General features: G+C 41.4%; 1 protein-coding gene across 20 annotated transcripts in view; it reads left to right on the top strand.

Moving 5' to 3' along the window:
* The window catches only part of CTNND2 (catenin delta 2), a 3,139,673-nt gene that overhangs the window by 108,739 nt on the left and 3,010,269 nt on the right, over positions 1–20,665 (top strand). For 5 of the 20 annotated variants that reach the window (XM_069219649.1, XM_069219666.1, XM_069219650.1 and 2 more), the window contains exon 1: positions 10,058–10,169. The exons of 12 other annotated variants lie outside the window; for them this stretch is intronic. In XM_069219649.1, the coding sequence (XP_069075750.1) occupies positions 10,100–10,169 (70 nt within the window). In that variant the 5' untranslated portion in view covers positions 10,058–10,099. Of the gene's footprint in view, positions 1–10,056; positions 10,170–20,665 lie in introns of those variants that run through there. 3 more of the 20 variants (XM_069219657.1, XM_069219659.1, XM_069219656.1) reach the window with 2 other exon arrangements.

The following is a 20,665-nucleotide window of genomic DNA, read 5'->3' on the forward strand; positions in this document are numbered from 1 at the left end:
AATCAGAAATTGTTCTGTTTTGGCCAGCCATTGTAAGTACTGCCTTGAGACCGTGTTAATCTTGTCCTGAATCATCCCCCGGTACTATACATTTCTTACCTCGTGCTATTTGTTGTTTCGTGTATCATTCTGTCTCCAAGAAAAAAGATCCCTTGCAATGAATGAGGACTATTTTACATCTGAAAAGTACACTAATACATCACAGCTTTGGTCACATTCAGTTTTTTACCTCTTGCCCATCTTGTACAAAATCAGCAAACCTTTTTGTTATTTTCTTCATTTCAAGACACATTGGTTTACTTTACAGCAAAGCAAGTTAATGTCTAGGAATGCCCAAAAACATTATGGTAGAGGAAGGCCATTTAGAGTCATTAACAACCATATTCAACACCAGACTTATGGTAAGATTCAAATGTGCTTGATACCTCCCCTGTGCCTGCTACTGGGTCATTACTAAAATACAAATTCAGTGCACTTGGAGGTTCCAGCAAAGTCAACAGGTCTGGCTTATAACTGACCATGTAAGTCAGAACTACTGGCATTGCCAATGCTTTTTTATTTTATCGCCATTGCTACGCATTTCTTAGGGGCATGGAAAACAGGGGTTTAGGAAGGATGCTGATCCCTCTGACTTCCAAAGATTTTTAACATTATAAAATGTACATTGTATATTGTATTATTACATACACTTATTTTTAGACTCCTTTTAATCATACTGTCTGAATATTATTCATCAGTCTTTTAGATGGAATGTTTGGAAATATGATCAAGAAACTAATGTTTATTTGTTTTGCTGATGAAAACAACATTGTCTTTGCTGAAAAATGCATCTGAGTAAGAAACAGTATTGTCCTTATCATAGACCTGTTCAGTGTGATATGTTTGCACTGTGTATCCCGAATGCTTCCTCAGACTCTCATTGGTGGACAGAATGTTACAGAATCCAAAGTGTAGCTCTATTAATGTTGCCCCTAACAATTCAAGTAATATATTATCAACTCAGCCTGTCTGGTTGTAATGCCCTCTGCACCATCCACATCACACTTATCAATATCCTATCCTTCCTTATGTTTGACCACTAGTTTTACTACAGGCCTGATGACCTGCATACTTCAGTTCCACAATCCAGACTTTGTCTACCGTCAGCAATTTTTACCAGTACAAAGGCTGATAAGACAGATTGGACAGTGTCAGTCCCAAATGAAAATTCACCCAAGAAACTCCAACCAGGAAAATCTACACAGGAGAAGATTCAAGTATAAACCATGAAGGTTTTTTTAAATTAAGGAAGCATTAAAAAAGGCAGAAGGTAAAAGGCAAATGGCTAGTTAATTCAATTCAGCCTCAATTAATAGTACACATTTCTCAATATAAAGTCATAAGGACTGTCTCTAAAGATAAGTTAAAGGCTCAGAAATTATAGTAAGTATAAATCAGTAAGAGAGACTGGCATGACACCTGCCTTCAAAGAACATGATAAAAGCTCTCCTAAAATATTCTATATAAATAAACAGACTAGCATGAAGTCTGCTTTTTATGGGAAGTCAAGAAGGTCTCATGAATTGTTCTAAGTACAAGTTTAAAGAAGTCTGTTATGCTCAAAAGTAGTCCCAGAAAAAGTCTGAAGAACTTCTAGTGAAAGTCATAAAAGTCTGTCAAACATCCCAGAATCATCATTTTATAAAGGTTTTACAAACAAAGGAATCACACTGTCAAAAAGACCTGAAACTAAAGTTAAATCACAATTTAAAATGAAAAATGGCTTTTGCTCTACTACTAATGAATAATCCTGTATTATGCATGGAAGAGAAATATATACAAACTCCGTTAGGCCAGAGGAAATGGCCTTGTAGATATACAATTGAGCTCTGCTCCTTCCTCATGGAACATCACAAACATGAAAAAAATACATTTTAAAGATACATGAGAAAAGGGTGGTAAAAATGGTTGAATTAAAGTTTATTTTTCAAAACACTGAAGGGCATTTTTAAACTCAAGCTACACAGACAGAGACCCAAGAAACCATGTTTTAAATGTGCAGTGTACGGCAACTGCAGGTGGTTTTGAGGTCTAGTTATGTCAATTTAAACAGCTTTGTTATGTTAAAACAGTGCATTTACATTGTTTTTTTACTCATACATGTTACTTAAACACACATCATTTGTTCATTCTAATTTCTCTTGTGCACTCTACTGTAAGGTTCTGACCTCTGCTGAACCCACTTGATCTTGAGCCAAAGTTGTTGTATCTATCCATTTAACCCTTTCTAACTGCCAATCTCTCTTTGCAACTGAATCACCCAGTCTAACTTTAACATGGAATTTTATTTCTCCTATTTCTCATCACATTCTATCCCTGGTGCCTAAATTAAAGTTACACATGAGCACCCACCTTTTGCCTCACTCCTGAGATCAGGTACAGTCCCGGCCCAGGTGAGCCAGAGATCGAAGAATCCAAGCAGGGAGAAAAACATTTATTTTAGGCACAAGGGAAAAGAACTCTCCTCGGTGAGGAACTGTTAGAAATGGGATCTTTGGTTGGTAGTCAGGTTACCCCCTGTCCAAGCAAGGACCTTCACTCTAGTCAGGGTAAAGGAGAATCGCACTCAGTTAATCCCGCTCACCTCGTTGGTAGCTTGGCACGAGCAGGCAGGCTTAACTCAGAGACAATGTATTAAGTATTTGTACCAACACACACAGTAATGTAGTGAATCACTACAAAATGACACAACACTGGTTTAGAAAAATAGTAAATATTTTATCCAAATAAACAAGACCAAATGCGAGTTGGTAATATGTGGCGTCATAACGGAGTCGTTTCCTACACGACGATGCCAATGGCGCCGTTCACGGAGTCAGTTGACCCCCCCAGTACAGTACCTTCAGAATAAGTAGAAAACAGGCCGGTGCACGGAGTCGGGGAGAGCTCTTCGCTGGGTCCAATGTGGCGTCGGTTCTGGTCCCACTGGGCAGAAGGACTGCGGTGTCGTGCAGCGGCCTCGGGTCCTCTCTACAATGCTTGGAGGTGAGGCGGCATCAAAAGTGAAGTTGGTCACTTGGTTCTAGCAGGTGCGAAGTCCGGTGGAGTTACAATGCTTCGGGCCGACCTCACTGGGTTGCGATGATGTCACAGGGCCGCTGGCTCTATGATGGTGTCGGATTGTCACGGACGTTGGACTTGCGACACTCCGGTATCAGCAAAGTCAGGCAGGATCAGTGGTTGCAGCGACGTGAGGCATACAGGGTCGTCTGACTTCTACGAGGTCCACAGCCTCGGAACAGGCGGCGTCACAGCTCTGGGGTAGAGGAGTCAGCTCACAGGGTCGTCGGATATGAGTTCAGCGAGGTCCACAGCCTCGGGGCTAGCGGCATTGCGGTTCCGGGCAGCGGCGTCCTTTGGGAAGTCGCATGGTGTTGTCTGACATCGCTAGACTGATTCTTCTCCAGGAATTCACTTCCAGGGGTCCAGGAACTGGAATGGCACCCCCTGGCAAGCTATGGTCAACAGCAAGTAGACTCAGGCCTGGTTTGTGAAGCCTTTGCTGTCCCTGAGGCTTCAAAACAGGAGGCAAGCTCTACTCCAAGCCCTTGCAGTCACTTCTCAAGCAGGAATGCTACAAAGTCCAGTCTCTGTCCCCTTGCACAGGCAGAAGCAGCCACTGCAGGACAGCACAGTCACAGGCCAGGCAGCACTTGTCCTCAGCTCTCCAGCTCTTCTGCAGGCAGAAGTTCCTCTTGAATCCTTGAAGTAATCTGATTTTAAGGGTTTTGGGGTGCTCTTCTGATACCCCTTTCTGCCTTTGAAGTAGGCCTACTTCAAAGTAAAGTTTCAAGTGTCTGTGAGATCCTTTCTTGTCCAGGCCAGGCCCCAGCCACACACCAGGAGGCTGGAAACTGCATTGTGAGAGGGCAGGCCCAGCCCAGCTAGGTGTGAATGACCACTCCTCCCTTCCCTTCCAGCACAGATGGATCATCAGGATATGTGGGCTACACCCCAGCCCTCTTTCTGTCACTCTCTAGAGCAGTGGTCTCCAAACCTTTTAATGCTGTGCCCCCCTGTTGAAAAATAAAAATCATTGCCCCCCCCTCAGAATTTTTCACAAATACTTTATAAAGATGGCAATGTTTAAATATGTCTAGACCTATTTAAACATTGCATTTAAGTAATGTTACCTTTTTAAAAATTGCAATAGCATGCTTCTGCTTAAAGCAAAGGCCTGTTATCTGTATAATGCTGCTTTTGACCAGAGTCTGGCACCCCCCCTGGGATCACTTCAGGCCCCCCTATGGGGGCCCGAAGTCCAGTTTGAAGACCTCTGCTCTAAAGAGAGGTGCATGCAGCCCAACTGTCAAACTGACCCAGACATGGAATCCACAAAACACACAGAGTCACAGAGTGGTTTAAGCAAGAAAATGCCTACTTTCTAAAAGTGGCATTTTCAAACACACAATTTAAAAACAACCTTTACTAAAAGATGTATTTTTAAATTGTGCCCTCAGAGTCCCTAAACTCCATATTTCCATCTGCTCCCAAATGGAATCTGCCCTTTCATAACTTTTAAAGGCAGCCCCTATATTAACCTATGAGAGAGATGAGACTTGCAACAGTGAAAACCGAACTTGGCAGTATTTCATTGTCAGGACATGTAAAACACATAAGTACATGTCCTACCTTTAACATACACTGCACCCTGCCCATGGAGCTGACTAGGGCCACCTTAGGGGTGCCTTACATGTAGAAAAAGGGAAGGTTTAGGTCTGGCAAGTGGGTACACTTGCCAAGTCGAATTGACAGTTTAAAACTGCATACTCTGCAGTGGCAGGTCTGAGCCATGTTTACAGGGCTACTAATGTGGGTGGCACAACCAGTGCTGCAGACCCACTAGTAGCGTTTGATTTACAGGCCATGGGCACCTCTAGTGCACTATACTAGGGACTTACTAGTAAATCAAATATGCCAATCAGGGAAAGCCAATTACATACACATTTTTATATAGGAGCACTTGCACTTTAGTACTGAATAGCAGCGGTAAAGTGCCCAGAGTAAAAAAAAACAGGAAAAACAGAGTCCAGCACTAATCAACAACCTGGGAAACAGAGGAAAAAAGTTAGGGGAGACCATGCCAAGTCTAACAGTAATGTTACAACACTGGGGCAAAATATATCATTACTGATGCATAGCTTGGCCCATGCATTGAAAATCCCACCCAAATACAGTGGTATCTTGTGAAGTAATTTTTTTAGGAGGGTGTAAATTAGGCCACAGATAAAACTAATGGGGCCATCTACAAAGGGTAATCTATGCTGCACAGTTGTGTTTGCTACTTTGTAATTATATGTAAGTCAGAATTTCAATAGAAAGAGAGTTTTCTGTTATTGCTAATAACATTGGCACCATTTAATGAATCTTCACAAATCTTTCCAACAAACAGGTTCATCCACCTCAGATCCTTATGAACAGAACCAAACCTGGAAGTAAGCTAGATATTTACTCACATAGTGTGCTTTTTGTGACTTTGTGCAAATCTATTCAGGTGTTTTGGATACACTGAGGTTACAAAATAGTGATATCTAGTACCAGGGGACACTAGAAGGACTCCATGGGAGTCCTGCAGTAAAAACATCTAAATAAAGCATTCTGATTGTCCCGTTGGACTGAGAGCTGTGATTGGCTGGCCACAACGTGAAGAGAAATTTTGCTGCCACAATTACAGGAGTTGGTGACTCCCTGAGTCCTAGAAACTAAATGTAAAAAACATATAAGGGAGCAGGCTAGGGATACACTGGCTCAAGCCCTTTTTTGGGGGTGGGTGTGGAGGCGAGGGCAGAGGGGTTGTTACAGTCTGGCAAGACACATGTGGGAACCAGTGTGGCCCCCAGATATTTCTACAGGAGTCACCTGGGACAGGCAAAAAGATGACTAATTAATATGGCTAAGGTTGTCTCCCAAGGAGCAATTGAGGGCAGGGCTTAACTGTAGTCCAGGCCTTGCTGCCAACTACATGCCATGTATGGCCTGCTAAAAAGATCTTATTTTATGTTAAAAAAAAAAACATAGAAATCCCCTTAAAAAGGTGAAAGTAGAGTCATTAGTGAGTAAAGCCGTAAGATTTTAATTTACCTTAAAACGCCTTGGACATTCACTGAAAAAAACCTGAGGTTAAAATGGAGTTTTGTGTAGGTCTTTTATTAATAATAAAGCTCTACTGTTTTGACAGCAAAAAAAACACTGAAATTCACAGTTATACATAACTGACAAGTATATCTTGCACTGGTGTGATGAATCGCTTATGACCTCAAATATTACATCAGTATATATATATATATGTATATATATATATAGTAAATGTACGTTTGCTTAAAATGTTTAAATATGACTTTGTGTGTAGATATACACACATTCGAAGTACGATTTAAGCATTTTAACTAAGTTTAGGCTCATGTACTGTCTGAAACAATTGCTGCTTTGCAGTGAAAAGTGGCTGGACAAATTTTGTATGGCTAGGTGCAGTGCCTGCTGTTCTTTTCTGTGTCACCTCCCAGCAAATACAAAAGCTTTTGTGGGGTGGGGGTAAAGCTAGGACAAATGGAGCCCCCTAACTAGAGATGCCACTCCTTACAAATCTACTTTGTGAGAAGGTGGATACCTTCTCCTCACACATGCCCCCTCACACCTTCCCTCTCCTGAGACACCAACAAGTTTGTGCTGAATGATCCAGGACTGGAACAAGATTAAGTTGGAATGTCATGTGTATATCTGTTTAGAATGCAAAAAATCTTAATATAAAACTGTATCTGTATCATAATTCCCTTAATGTACACATATAATGCTTCTGAAACCATGACTGTTATTAAAACATTGTCCACTTGAAAAAACAAGACTCTGCTACAGTTTCTAGGATCCAACATTGTATTATTTTATTGTGATGGAAGCGTCTTGTAGTCAACAGTGAAGTTCTTCATGTTGTGTTCTATGAACTAACAGATGTGTTTTCTCTAGTGGCTTTACATTTGGGGACAAATGGGTGATGCTCTACTTGTGCAACTTGTTATACTTCCAAACAAATTCTGGATTTAGAAAATTCTATGGTATTCCCAAAGCATAGCAGCATCAGAGTGAAGGTCTCCTCCCAAGCCTGTGGGAGAATGACAATTTGTATGATCTGTTTAATTGTGCTGGTGCATGGATCTCTTTACATCTACTACTGAGAAGAGGTATTTATCAGTACTTTTTGCAAAATTCAATCAATTGGTTCTTCTCTCTGAATGTGTGCAATGTAATTGTGCATTGTGTACTCTGTGAGAAGAAAATGCATGCTTCACGTGCTAATATATGCCCAGTGCCCCTGCCATTAGAGTACATAGAAAAAAGGTTGAGTTATGCTGTCTTTGTTACCTCACATATTTTGTACCCTGTTCTACTCTATGTTACCTTTTCACCCTATGTGCTCTGTCCTAGCCTTATCTGTGATGTGCCCACACAGCCTTTTGCCTCAAATCACTATGGACCTGATTACAACTTTGGAGGAGGTGTTAATCCGTCCCAAAAGTGACGGTAAAGTGACGGATATACCACCAGCCGTATTACGAATCCATTATATCCTATGGAACTCGTAATACGGCTGGTGGTATATCCGTCACATTTGGGACGGATTAACACCTCCTCCAAAGTTGTAATCAGGCCCTATGTTCCCTAACAGTCAGTCAAAAAAAGATTTTGGATGAGGTGGTCTTATCCAGGTAATGTGGCATGCTTCATCATTGGCAACCTTATCCCACCCTGGTAAGATGATACTACAAGGGCAGCCTTGACTCCAATTAATGGGAGAGTTCCAAAGATATATTGGGGGTTATTACAACTTTGGAGGAGGTGTTAATCCGTCCCAAAAGTGACGGTAAAGTGACGGATATACCACCAGCCGTATTACGAGTTCCATAGGATATAATGGACTCGTAATACGGCTGGTGGTATATCCGTCACTTTACCGTCACTTTTGGGACGGATTAACACCTCCTCCAAAGTTCTAATTACCCCCATTATTTTCCTGGATAATACAGCGATCCAGTTTATATTAGAAACAGGCATGAAAAAATTTATAAAATAATTACTGGGTGTTTAAGGGTACCATGGCCCCTCTATATTTTCAAAGTATCAATATGTTTCTCCCTACTCTAAGAGCCAGGTAACCAGTCAGGGGCAATCCTCAAGGAAAAAAGTATCCCTCACTCCAATTCTATAAGTGTATGTTAGAACATATATGTAGATATTGGAAAAACTTTAATTTCTTATCTCTCCTTATTTGAATTTCAAGAACCTATTTAGGGCTACTCTTTACTTCATGGCTTGGCAGGGGTGGGCCATTCTTGTAGTATCAGAGTAGCCTTAAATAGGGTGTTGAAATTCAAATAAGGAGAGGTAGGAAATGCCGGTCAATATATGAGAAAGACCAGAATTTCCAACCTTTCCATATTTGAATTTCAAGATCCTTTTTAGGGCTACTTGGCTGGAACGAGGGGAGATAATAGATGTTTACACGGGCCAATTCTCCTTGATGAATCTGTGAATGCCTTGAGACCAGCTCTTAAAGTCGCTTACCGCCTGAATCCTTTATCATTCCAATGATGAATAAGAATGTCTTCTTGGCAGAAAATGAAGGCCCCTTTTGAAGTCTAACTATAGACAGCTTTTGCTATCTGGATATCATGTCATACTTTTTCTAAAAATGTACAATAGAATCAGAGAGACAGGGTGGCTTTTGGGTTATGCCCCTGTAGCCTTGGGGGTTGTCTGTTGGAACTGATTGTTCTTAGGTTTCTAAAGTTCTCATTTTAAATTTTTTAACATTTGTACATTTATTTGAAAATGTATTGCCTTGGTAGATTTTGTGTGAATTAACCGTTTTTAGCACTTCTGCACCAGCGTTTTAATTTCTTGTATATTAGAGCATTAGCTTTCTAAACTTGCGTACTGTAGCACTTTGACTGTCGTTTCAATGCGTCTTTTGCTTGATTCTCACTAGTATTATGCAATGTTATGGCTGATATACATGCACACTTTAGTACCGCCATTTTGATCAATGCCCTACCCAACCTGATGAAGCACGAGTCTCACTGTTTAAGGAGGTCAGCAGCGTGGCCACCCAGCAGATGCCCACTGGGCACATTGCCAGTGCACTGAAGTAGCGCCAAAGGAAAGTCCGTCTGCACAGCTGCCACACACATTGACAGCCATGATGCCAGTCTGACTATCTATGCATCTCCTCTGGACAACCCTCCACCTCTCCTCCTTGCCTTTTATTCATTCATACTGTCACTTCTTCATTTTACGGAATTCCAACATTTGGGCAGACAATATATTTTACTCTACTATGAGTGAACTCTTTCCCTCTATGGAGGAAGGAGGATGCTCAGCTGGGCGCCGGATCTACTCTCAAGGATGGCCACAGAATTGACCTTATGTTTGTCTCAGATTGACTGATAGCCATTGACAAAATCTTCCCACGGACTGACCCAGACAATTGTGTGTCCATAATACCTATTGACTGTGGGGACGAGTGGCACAAGTCTATGGGACTTCAACTTTCAGCACCCTCAGGGCTCCCGGAGGCGGCCGTTTCAACTTTCTTCTGCTGGTGTTAGTTGGCACTATATAGTGCGACCCTGAGCCCCGCAGCACGTAACGAGTCCCACATCTCTACGGGACTTCAAATCCCAGCACTCTCAGGGCCCCTGGAGGCGGCCCTTTCAACTTTCTGCAGCTGGTGTTAGTGGGCGCTATATAGCATGATCCTGAGCCCCGCAGCACAGGACGAGTGCCACATATCTACTGGACTTCAACTCCCAGCACCCTCAGGGCCCCTGGAGGAGGCTCTTACAACTTTCTGCAGCTGGTATCAGTTGGCATTATATAGTGCGACCATGAGCCCCACAGTACGGGACGAGTGCCACATCTCTACAGGAATTTAACTCCCAGCACCTCACGGCTCCTGGAGGTGGCCCTTTCAACTTTCTTCACCTGGTGTTAGTTGGCAGTATATAGCTCGACCCTAAGCCCCGCAGCGCGGGACGCGCGCCATCTGCACCCGGACAATGTCCGGGCGATGCGTGGGCCCGTCCTACACCTGTCATTGACCGGAGGAGGCCGGGCCTGGCCTCTCCCTCTTTTGAAACGTAAGTGGATGGTTATTTCTGCTACAGGTCTAGTTTTAATATATGATATTGACCCCGCTTGCTTTATTGTTTCATATTTTTAAAGAACTGGTTTAGAAAAGCAGTGTTAAATGGGGAAAAGGAAGGCTGAAATAACAAAAATGAATGCCAAGAAATGGCAGAAACCTGACTCAAAGTCTCCCTCACCAAGTGACAGCCTGGATAAAACACCTATTTTGGATGATACTGACCACTTAATCAAAGAAGTCGAATACATACTTAAAACGGACACACAAAGGGGCTCTGTAAAATCCGTAAAGGTACCAAATATGTTTAAAAAGAGACAGCAGGGGCCTTTGCCTGGGATGAGTCTGACTAATGATAATTTCACCAATTCGCCTGCTTGTGTCACACCGCCCTTAAATAAAAAAAACCCGTTATCACCAGAGATTGTTATTCTCCTGAATGTCCCATGCTCAAAGCGTTTCTCAGCGCTAATGGACAAGTAAAACACTAGTTCTCATCTGTCACTAGTTGAAACTTTAATGCAGATTCCATCTGAGGCAGGCCCTTACATTGATCCAGCAACCAATAACAGCAAGACGGCTGAAGCAGTTAGTAGTGATACTGCTGCGTCCGAGACTGCGAGTAATGAGAGCATCTTTAGCCTGCATGGTAAACTTGATGTAATAAAGGTTTTATTGGTAGGGCTAACTGAATGCCTTGTAAATATGGGGGAGGGGCGAATATTTGTTGCTGCAAACGTCAAGCAAGGCGAAAAGTAATAAAAGAGGGTCACAACTACTATGTCCTTTGCTAAAGAACAGAAATCTAGTACACAGATAACTAACATCCGATCAATTCCATCGGGAGAACATTGGGTTAACCTGCTACTGAAAAAACCCACATGAATGCTTTGATTAAGCAGAAAGGTGGGCCGCATGATCAGACTGCGCCAAGATTGTCTAAGATGTTTATTCCTCTAAAAAAGAGTTGCACCCTAGGTCTGCATGTCCTCCCAGGCCATCATCAACCCATACTCATTATCTCGGTTTTGACAAACCCTCCCAGAATTCTATTTCAAGAAAACGTTTGTATCATCAATCTATCATCAATCTGAGACTATGTATGGAAGGCACAGAAATACAGTGTATCTGACCAGGTTCCTAAACTGAGGAGTAATGTCTTCGAGAATACTGCCTAAGTAACAAAGTCGTACATTGGTTTAGAGTTAAAAGGGGCTGTTTATCAATTGTGAGGTCAGACATAGAGTTTGCTAGGAGGCATTGTGTTGAATATGCCCCCACCGACAATATTGAAATTAATTTGTGCAATTAACTTTTGGTCGAGGATTTAATACATTTTGAACTAAGTACCTGCCACTTGAGTGATTTTGATATTAAGATAAAGAAATCACCTCTGCAGTTGACTCCTATGGTTCAAGTTGTGAAGTACTCATCTTCCCAGAAACGGCATCTTCTAGCTGCTTGGACCTAAATAACTGTCTTGGCCATATAAATAGATCCAGTGAAGGTTTTAACTCAGTGAAGAACTCTTTTGAAGCTCTAGGAGCAATGTCACCCAGCCAGGGACAATGAACCAAGGCTGACATTAAGGGTGCTAACACAGTGGAATTTAATCTGGCAAGAATGCCAACCCCGGGGCAGAGGGAGAATGACAATGTGCATGTAATGTACCCTGACCAGGATGGTGGTTTTTCATTGGTTTTTGGAATGTGGCTGAGATTAGGTCTAGCTTAATGAGAATGATTGGTTGTCTTTTATTGGGGGATATGATGTCTGTTTATTTTAGGAAACCTGGAAAAGAGATAAGGTTTTTGTGAATGGGTCTGTTACTTACAGCATGAAAGCAGCTCCTCCAAGGAAATCTGGAAGGGCAATAGGTGAATTGATCATCTTGGGTAAGACTGATTGTGTATGTTTACATGAGTTGTTGAAAAAAACTCTCCTGATAAAATGGGCCTTAGGCTAAAATTTCCAGCAGGTTTGGTACTGGTGGTTTTAAATGTTTATGCTAGGACTTTGCCAGCTAATTGTGATTCCCCTGTTTTATCTAAACTGGATGAAGTAATTAATATGTGTAAGCCAAAATAATTGTGGCTGGAGACTTTAATGTCTTCTTTGAACATCATCTCGCTTAAATATGGTAACTGAGAAGGAGGACAAATTTTGTCCTCCTTCCCAGACAACTCCTAGTCTTGGTGGTAAACATTTCCCATCACTTTTCAAATTCTGCTTTGCAGACAGCTTCTATTATGATGGGCCAAAAACTATGAGATTTTAATGGGCGCACTTGCTCTTCCCCAGACAGAGCACCTACTTTTAAGAGGGGGAGCATAAATAGTGAAATTGACTATGTATTACTTGATGTCAGCTTGTGGCCACAGCTTTATGACATGAGGGTTGAACACTGTTATGATGGTGACCACTGTCCCTTAATTACTAACCTAACTGGGGCAGAGTTTTTAAAGCGAGTAACTAGCTGCTTCAAGGAGGTTCCTGAACCTATTGTGGCTAACAATTATAGGAGGGTGTCGTGGCCCAGTGTAATGGCCAAACAATATTGGATATACACAATTGTTTTTTTGCCATCCTGAAGGGTATTTTTTACAAGGAAAATCGATGCAAACCAACTCATACTAGGAGGGGTTCAACCTGGTTTACACTAGTGTGAATTAGCTAAACAGGAATTGAAAAATGCTGTTCAGTGATGTAAGCGTCCAGATAATTGCGCATTTTACTTACGGTATAGGTCCACTTTTAACCTTGCCAAACGTAACTGTGAGGATAAAAATTGGCAGGATATGCTACAAGCTCTCAGAAAGAATGATAGCCATACTTTCTGGCACTTTATTTCCCATGGGAGCACTGCTAGTATTATCCCTAGGCGGAATCAGATTCAACCGGAGGTGTGGGAGAAATACTTTACCAAACTGCTCGAGATAGATAACTCCTCCACCCAGCCAATGAAAGAGGGTGGTGGGTGCCCACAAAACATTCTATCAAAAGCGCTGGGCAGGCTGAAGGATAGGGTTACCTACAGCCTTGCTGATACCTTTTCTGCCATTAATACATTAGTCATACAAAGCCCAGGGTCCTGACTACATTCCTCAGGATCTCTTTAAATCAGACCCGTTGCTCTGGGCTATTTATGTAAATTTACTATCTAATGCTATTGCAGCTGGAGGGGAGATCCCCATGACTTGTGGGGGGGGAAATTATTCCTGTTTTTAAGAAGGGTGATGCTGGCAGCCCAAATAACTATAGGCCCATTAGCTTAATAGATAATTTACAAAAAATATTTTCAAGACAGTTATTGGATAAGCTACAGGCTTGGATAGAAGAAAACCAGATAATTTCTTCCCTACTAGCTGGGTTCCTTGCAAAAACCAGCACTTCGGACCAGGTTTTTAAGTTTTCTCTTCTATGCTGGAAGCAGGTTTTCTTCAGTAAACAAAAGCTAAATGTCACTTTTGTTGATATGGGAGCTGCATTTGATCTTGTACCGTGTGAAAAAGTTTGGGTAGTGCTGGTGATCATGGGTGTTCCAGGGGAATTAATTGATCTCCTAATTAGGCTACACAGTAGAAATTTTACACAGGTTGGGTGGGGTCTGGAAGGTCAGCTAATGAAGCCCATTCCAGTTGGTGCATGCTTGCGTCTGCCTTTTTCACTTTGTACATAAATAATGTTGCAAAGGAATTAAGGGGTGCAAATGACCCCCCCCCCCCCCCCCATGCTTGAATGGGGTCAAAATTCCTTTACTATTGTTTGCCGATGGCTGTTTATTAATCTCTAAAACTCCAATGGGCCTCTAAATTCTTCTTGACACGTTTTTGGCATTTTGTAAGGAGAGGGGATTAGAGCTTAACATGACTAAAACCAAGTTCATGGTTTTTGGGAAGCAAGCTACGAAAAGCTGCCAGGTTAGAGTTGGAGCAGAAGGGCTTGAAAGGGTTTTTAGTTTCGACTAGTTGGGCATGACCCTAACTGATACATTTAATTGGGTACTCCAAATTAATAAAGACTCCCTCATAATTGTCCAAAGGTCGAATGCAGTCCTTTGCTTCTTTAGAACCACATACTCACAATCGATTTCTCCCGCCTTGGAAGCATATCGCACCAAGGCCCAAGGTGCTGCTCTATATTGAGGTGAGATATGGGGATATAACGATACCCAAAAGTTTGCCATGGCCGAAATTAGCTTTGCCAGGTGTTTCGTCTCGGTTCTATCTACCACTCCTCCTATTCCTATATACCAGGGTCTTGGTATCAAACATGTTTCAGATCTGGCCAAATTAAAGTCGCTTCTCTTTTGGATACGCATTTGGACTACCCACTCACTGATTTAATGGGGTTGGATTCCACCTTAAAGATCCTTGGTTACCATTTATTTCTTCTTGTTTTAAAAAATTAGGCTTGAAGCATTTTGGAATTCCCCAGGCTTAATTAGCAGGGCTGATATATTGGTGCCGAAAACAACATATTGGTCATTTGTCCTAGAATAGTTAAACAGCAATGATAACCATAGTCGACTGACTGTACAGTTCTTAGACTACAAGCCAGAACTGGCTTTTGAAAACCATTTAAATACTACTACACCGTTAGGGCAAAAAGGTTTATATGTGGTTGCCTTCTGGCACGACAATTAGGTAGCAATTCCCAACCAGATGGGTCGACAGTGATTTGCCCTTCATGCGGACAGGACCCAGAACAGTTGAACAAATTTTGTTTGTCTGCTAGGGGTATCAAGACTTGTGCCGCACATGGCTTCGACCAGTCTGCTTAAACATGAGGGTAACCCGCTATAAAGAGGCCCAGCATACTTTATGAACTGATACATCTGAACCTGTGGTACTCACAGTGAGCAGTTATCTGTTCAATGTCTGGCTCAAACTGGACAAGATTTTGAAACAATCTTTAGAGCCTTGTGATCAGTTGTTGGAGTGAATAGCTTGAAGCCCTCTCAGGTTTTAATCACTTGGGCCAATGGGATTAGTGCTAGCAACAAGCCTATGGATCCAAGTAGGTATTATAATTGCTGCTAATTTTAGTTGAGTTATTTTTGCACAAGTTGTTTAGGTCTAGTTTTTGATGTTGGAATTTTATATTCATTAGTACTTTTTTTTTTAATTTGATTTGTATTTTAATTGTAGGGTTGTTTTCTAAATGCTTTTGCATGTTTTTATTTAATTTCGATGTAGTGTTGATGATTTATGGTTTTCTACAATTGTATACTGTCACTTTGATGGTCAAGAAACCGAATAAAGTATTCTTGATTGATTTATTGAGTTCATAAGAGCACATGACTTGATGATTTCCACTCCAGTCAACTGTTTACTTTAAGATGCTTCTTACTCAAACTCTCTCAAGCAAGCCTTGGACTCCTTCCTCCTGTTTAAGATTATTCGACCCCATGGCCATTCTTCTGCAATATGGTTCAGTAACACTCTTATATCAACAAAACTGGAGTGTAAAAATATTGAAAAAAGATGATGAATTATTTACGTCCTAGAAATCAAAATTGATTTAAAAATGGTTCAATAAAATACAATGAACTACAGGGAGTGCAGAATTATTAGGCAAGTTGTATTTTTGAGGATTAATTTTATTATTGAACAACAACCATGTTCTCAATGAACCCAAAAAACTCATTAATATCAAAGCTGAATATTTTTGGAAGTAGTTTTTAGTTTGTTTTTAGTTTTAGCTATGTTAGGGGGATATCTGTGTGTGCAGGTGACTATTACTGTGCATAATTATTAGGCAACTTAACAAAAAAAAATATATACCCATTTCAATTATTTATTATTACCAGTGAAACCAATATAACATCTCAACTTTCACAAATATACATTTCTGACATTCAAAAACAAAACAAAAACAAATCAGTGACCAATATAGCCACCTTTCTTTGCAAGGACACTCAAAAGCCTGCCATCTATGGATTCTGTCAGTGTTTTGATCTGTTCACCATCAACATTGCGTGCAGCAGCAACCACAGCCTCCCAGACACTGTTCAGAGAGGTGTACTGTTTTCCCTCCTTGTAAATCTCACATTTGATGATGGACCACAGGTTCTCAATGGGGTTCAGATCAGGTGAACAAGGAGGCCATGTCATTAGATTTCCTTCTTTTATACCCTTTCTTGCCAGCCACGCTGTGGAGTACTTGGACGCGTGTGATGGAGCATTGTCCTGCATGAAAATCATGTTTTTCTTGAAGGATGCAGACTTCTTCCTGTACCACTGCTTGAAGAAGGTGTCTTCCAGGAACTGGCAGTAGGACTGGGAGTTGAGCTTGACTCCATCCTCAACCCGAAAAGGACCCACAAGCTCATCTTTGATGATACCAGCCCAAACCAGTACTCCACCTCCACCTTGCTGGCGTCTGAGTCGGACTGGAGCTCTCTGCCCTTTACCAATCCAGCCACGGGCCCATCCATCTGGCCCATCAAGACTCACTCTCATTTCATCAGTCCATAAAACCTTAGAAAAATCAGTCTTGAGATATTTATTGGCCCAGTCTTGACGTTTCAGCTTGTGTGTCTTGTTCAGTGGTGGTCGTCTTTCAGCCTTTCTTACCTTGGCCATGTCTCTGAGTATTGCACACCTTGTGCTTTTGGGCACTCCAGTGATGTTGCAGCTCTGAAATATGGCCAAACTGGTGGCAAGTGGCATCGTGGCAGCTGCATGCTTGACTTTTCTCAGTTCATGGGCAGTTATTTTACGCCTTGGTTTTTCCACACGCTTCTTGCGACCCTGTTGACTATTTTGAAGGAAACGCTTGATTGTTCGATGATCACGCTTCAGAAGCTTTGCAATTTTAAGAGTGCTGCATCCCTCTGCAAGATATCTCACTATTTTTGACTTTTCTGAGCCTGTCAAGTCCTTCTTTTGACCCATTTTGCCAAAGGAAAGGAAGTTGCCTAATAATTATGCACACCTGATATAGGGTGTTGATGTCATTAGACCACACCCCTTCTCATTACAGAGATGCACATCACCTAATATGCTTAATTGGTAGTAGGCTTTCAAGCCTATACAGCTTGGAGTAAGACAACATGCATAAAGAGGATGATGTGGTCAAAATACTCATTTGCCTAATAATTCTGCACTCCCTGTAATCCTCACTGCCAAAGCAGACTATTATATGAATTGCATTTTGTCCTGCTTCTGATGTTTCCAAACAATTGTTTTCCGTGGTTTAGCAACTATCAAAGCCCTCCTGCACCTCGAATGCAGTTGAACACACCCAGCAACTGTGTGACACTATTAACCTCTATTTTTAGGGAAAATTTGTGAATCTGTCTACTGTCTCTCAGCCTCAGCAGCTGCCCTTTCTAATTCTAATTCTGATTCCTGGCTTTGCCCACAACTCAGTCATACACAGCAGCTCGTGATGTTGGATAGCCCATCTTCCACCATTACAAATTCTGGCTCCCTTACTACCAAGGTATTTTTGAGTTTAGCCAATTCGATTGCCTCTGGATCACCTTTGGATCATTTGCCCCTTAAAATCTAGAAAAAGAAGTCCAATTTGCTTGCCCTCCCCTTCAAACTCTATGCGATCTCTCATTATAAAAGGGAGTGGTACCATCCAATTGATAAAAAGCAATGGTGGTTCCATTACATAAAAAAGCCTTTGTGAGGCCCATTGGCTTCCATCTAATATTGACTTATATCCCTTCTCCAGTTTCCTGTGAAGATTGTGGAAAAAATGTGTTAACATAATTATTTCCAATTTGCTCATTCCAGCACAGTCCGGTTTTCACCTAGCTTGTGGCACCAAATCTATTTTGGTAGCTGAGCTGGACAACCTCAGATTGGCAGCAGACAAAGGCCATTTTATACCTTTGGTAATACTCGACTTGTCTGATGTCTTTGACACAGTAAACTATAACGTCTTTATCTCTAGGAACTTGGTAGGGAAGTTGGTATCTGGTGTTGACCCTGACTAGTTTTCATCCAGTCTTGCAGGCAGAGCCCAAGCAATCCATCTCACACCTTTATATCCAAATTCAGAGAAATGGCACGGGGAGTATCTCAGGGTTCTTCCCTTAGTCCCACATTATTTAACTTCTACTTGAAACCTTTGGCAAAACTGATTTGTAGTCATGGAATTATTTCATGAACCTCACTGATACGCAAAGAATTCTATCAGTGGCTCAATCTAGTCCCTTGCCTCTGGAATCTGTTCACAACTGTTTAAGGGATGTTTCCTGCTGGCTTGAGTTGAATTTACTTACATTCAAAGGGGCCAAATCCTTTGCTGTTCCATTGGCAATCCCCCTTCATCTTCTACTGTGAAATGTCTGTCCGTTACCCAGTAATTCTATAACTGTAGCCTCCGCCCTGTTGTGGAACCTAGGAGTCTACAGGAATGCACATCTCTCACATCCCAGTTATTAAACTCTCTATGACCTGTTTTTACTCAGTGAGGACACTTGGTAAAATCGTATAATTTCTTCCCACTCCACATCGCCCGCAGGAAGTCCTGTCATTTTTTCCAAGTCGACATAAATACTGTAACGCCTTGATGCTCTGTTCTCCTGACTTAAATTGCATTGTCTCCGAGTGCCCAAAATGATCAATTTGATGGCTTTGTGTATAGTTCGGAAAGCTATACAATCTGTTGGTCTGCATTTTCTACAGCTGAAATTCACTCCTTGTAGACTCTCATGCGAGCATTGCTCGGCCGGTGCCAATCTACTTATAGCGCCTAAAGTTGGGGGGCGTTAATTGGTGGATATGCCTTTTCTGTGCACGCAGCACAGTTGTGGATCACACTTCCTTTCCAAGTGCGCTCAAGCGGCAACCTTTTTCAATTCAGGAAACTACTTAAAACTTGGTTACAAACACTGCCATATACACGTCCCCATCTGACAGTTTTCTTCGGTTGTACTTCAAATAAGGGCAGGCTTTCTCTCCTTTTAGCGCCAGCACACATTCAGGTAACAGTAGAGCTCTGCAAATGTACATAACAATATTAATAGTGATAATACTATTAATAATAGTGAAATTAATAGTAATGATAATGGAAGGGCAGTTCATTTATTTTACTTTGCTGTTACGATGACGTTGGTTTTAAGACTTTTTGTTCACAAAGTAATGTGGTGCACGCACACAGGATTTTTTTAAAGGTGCAATGAAAATACTATCTCTTTATCAAACGTATCTACTGTATAATAGTTTGCTTTGTCTGAGCTTTAAATTCACCCCTTACAACACAAAATGTACTTTCTTCCTCCTTTTCAAAACACTCTTCTCTGATGGTACAGTTTTACTTCCCCTATTGCAGTCTGTTTAGTTTGAGGGACTGCTACACTTCCAGCCAATTGGGAGTGGAGTTTTAACCAAGCTTTGTTTCTCTATTATTTCCTAATAATTGGGGACGTATGCCCCATGCTACATCTAGTTTTTAGCTCTGGCATTAGCCAAGACGTCTGATTTTACTAAAATTATACTTATAAAATACTTCTCGTAGGAGCTTTTCAGTTGTCCCTCATATCCGTTGATCTATTAGTCTCATTCACATTTTTCTTCCACCCACTACAGCAGAGATCATAATGAATCAGCCCACTTCAGTCATTGACCAACTTCACTGTAACTGATGGCATTCTGCTCTTTTGCAATAATCACTGCCACAAATAGGTTTCTTAGGTGCCAGTGACTGCTGTGGCCAGAAACATATATTTTTGCTTTTAGCCATTATTTTTATTTTTAATGATGACAGCCGGCAGCTACCCAGCAATAAAGTTTTGCAAAAGCCATGACCCAACAAAGCAGGGACTGGCAAAGCTAAGATGCCAGAGTTGTTCGCTTTGCCAATGCATATTAGGTTATTATGTTAGTTTCATAAGCTTGTCATTTTTATTGTGGTAAATAGGCTGCAGTGTTTTATTTTTCTTCCTTTGTAGTTATTTGTACTTCTTTTCCTATATAAGAGTACAGTGAAAGGAAGGTCTTGCTTCCTGTAGGAGGAGTTCTTTTTACTGCTGCTGTTCTCTGATTTTTATGCATTTTCCTTCTGCACTCAGTCCGATCCAGCTGGGGCCATCACCTTGTCGTTGCCTAGCAGCCTACGCATTTCTCTTTCGGGCTACATTTCCTGACTGGAAATTACAAGAACACTGGGCGTGATCAAACCATTACCATTTAGTCTGAGGGACTGTCACACTCCTGCGATTTAGTAGCACAGTTTTGACCATGTGTTTTGATTTCTTTTATCCCAAATCTTTTATATCATTGTAAATTCCTGGCACCATGCCCGGTCCTTATCTTTGTTTACTATATTACATTCATAGGCCTGTTACTTCTGTTATGTTGGTTGACTTGCTTTTTTATTCAATGGTGGTCACGTTTTAATTAATCTTAAGAGAGAGGGAGCTCCCAGTATCCACAGGAGAAGTCTGACTCCGCTTCGTTTTTCTGTTGGCCTCTCCTATTATTTTTATTATATCTATTATTGTTATACATTTTATCTTACTGGATTTAG

The sequence above is a fragment of the Pleurodeles waltl genome, chromosome 2_2 (genome assembly GCF_031143425.1).
Source record: "Pleurodeles waltl isolate 20211129_DDA chromosome 2_2, aPleWal1.hap1.20221129, whole genome shotgun sequence".
NCBI classification, from domain to species: Eukaryota; Metazoa; Chordata; class Amphibia; order Caudata; family Salamandridae; genus Pleurodeles; species Pleurodeles waltl.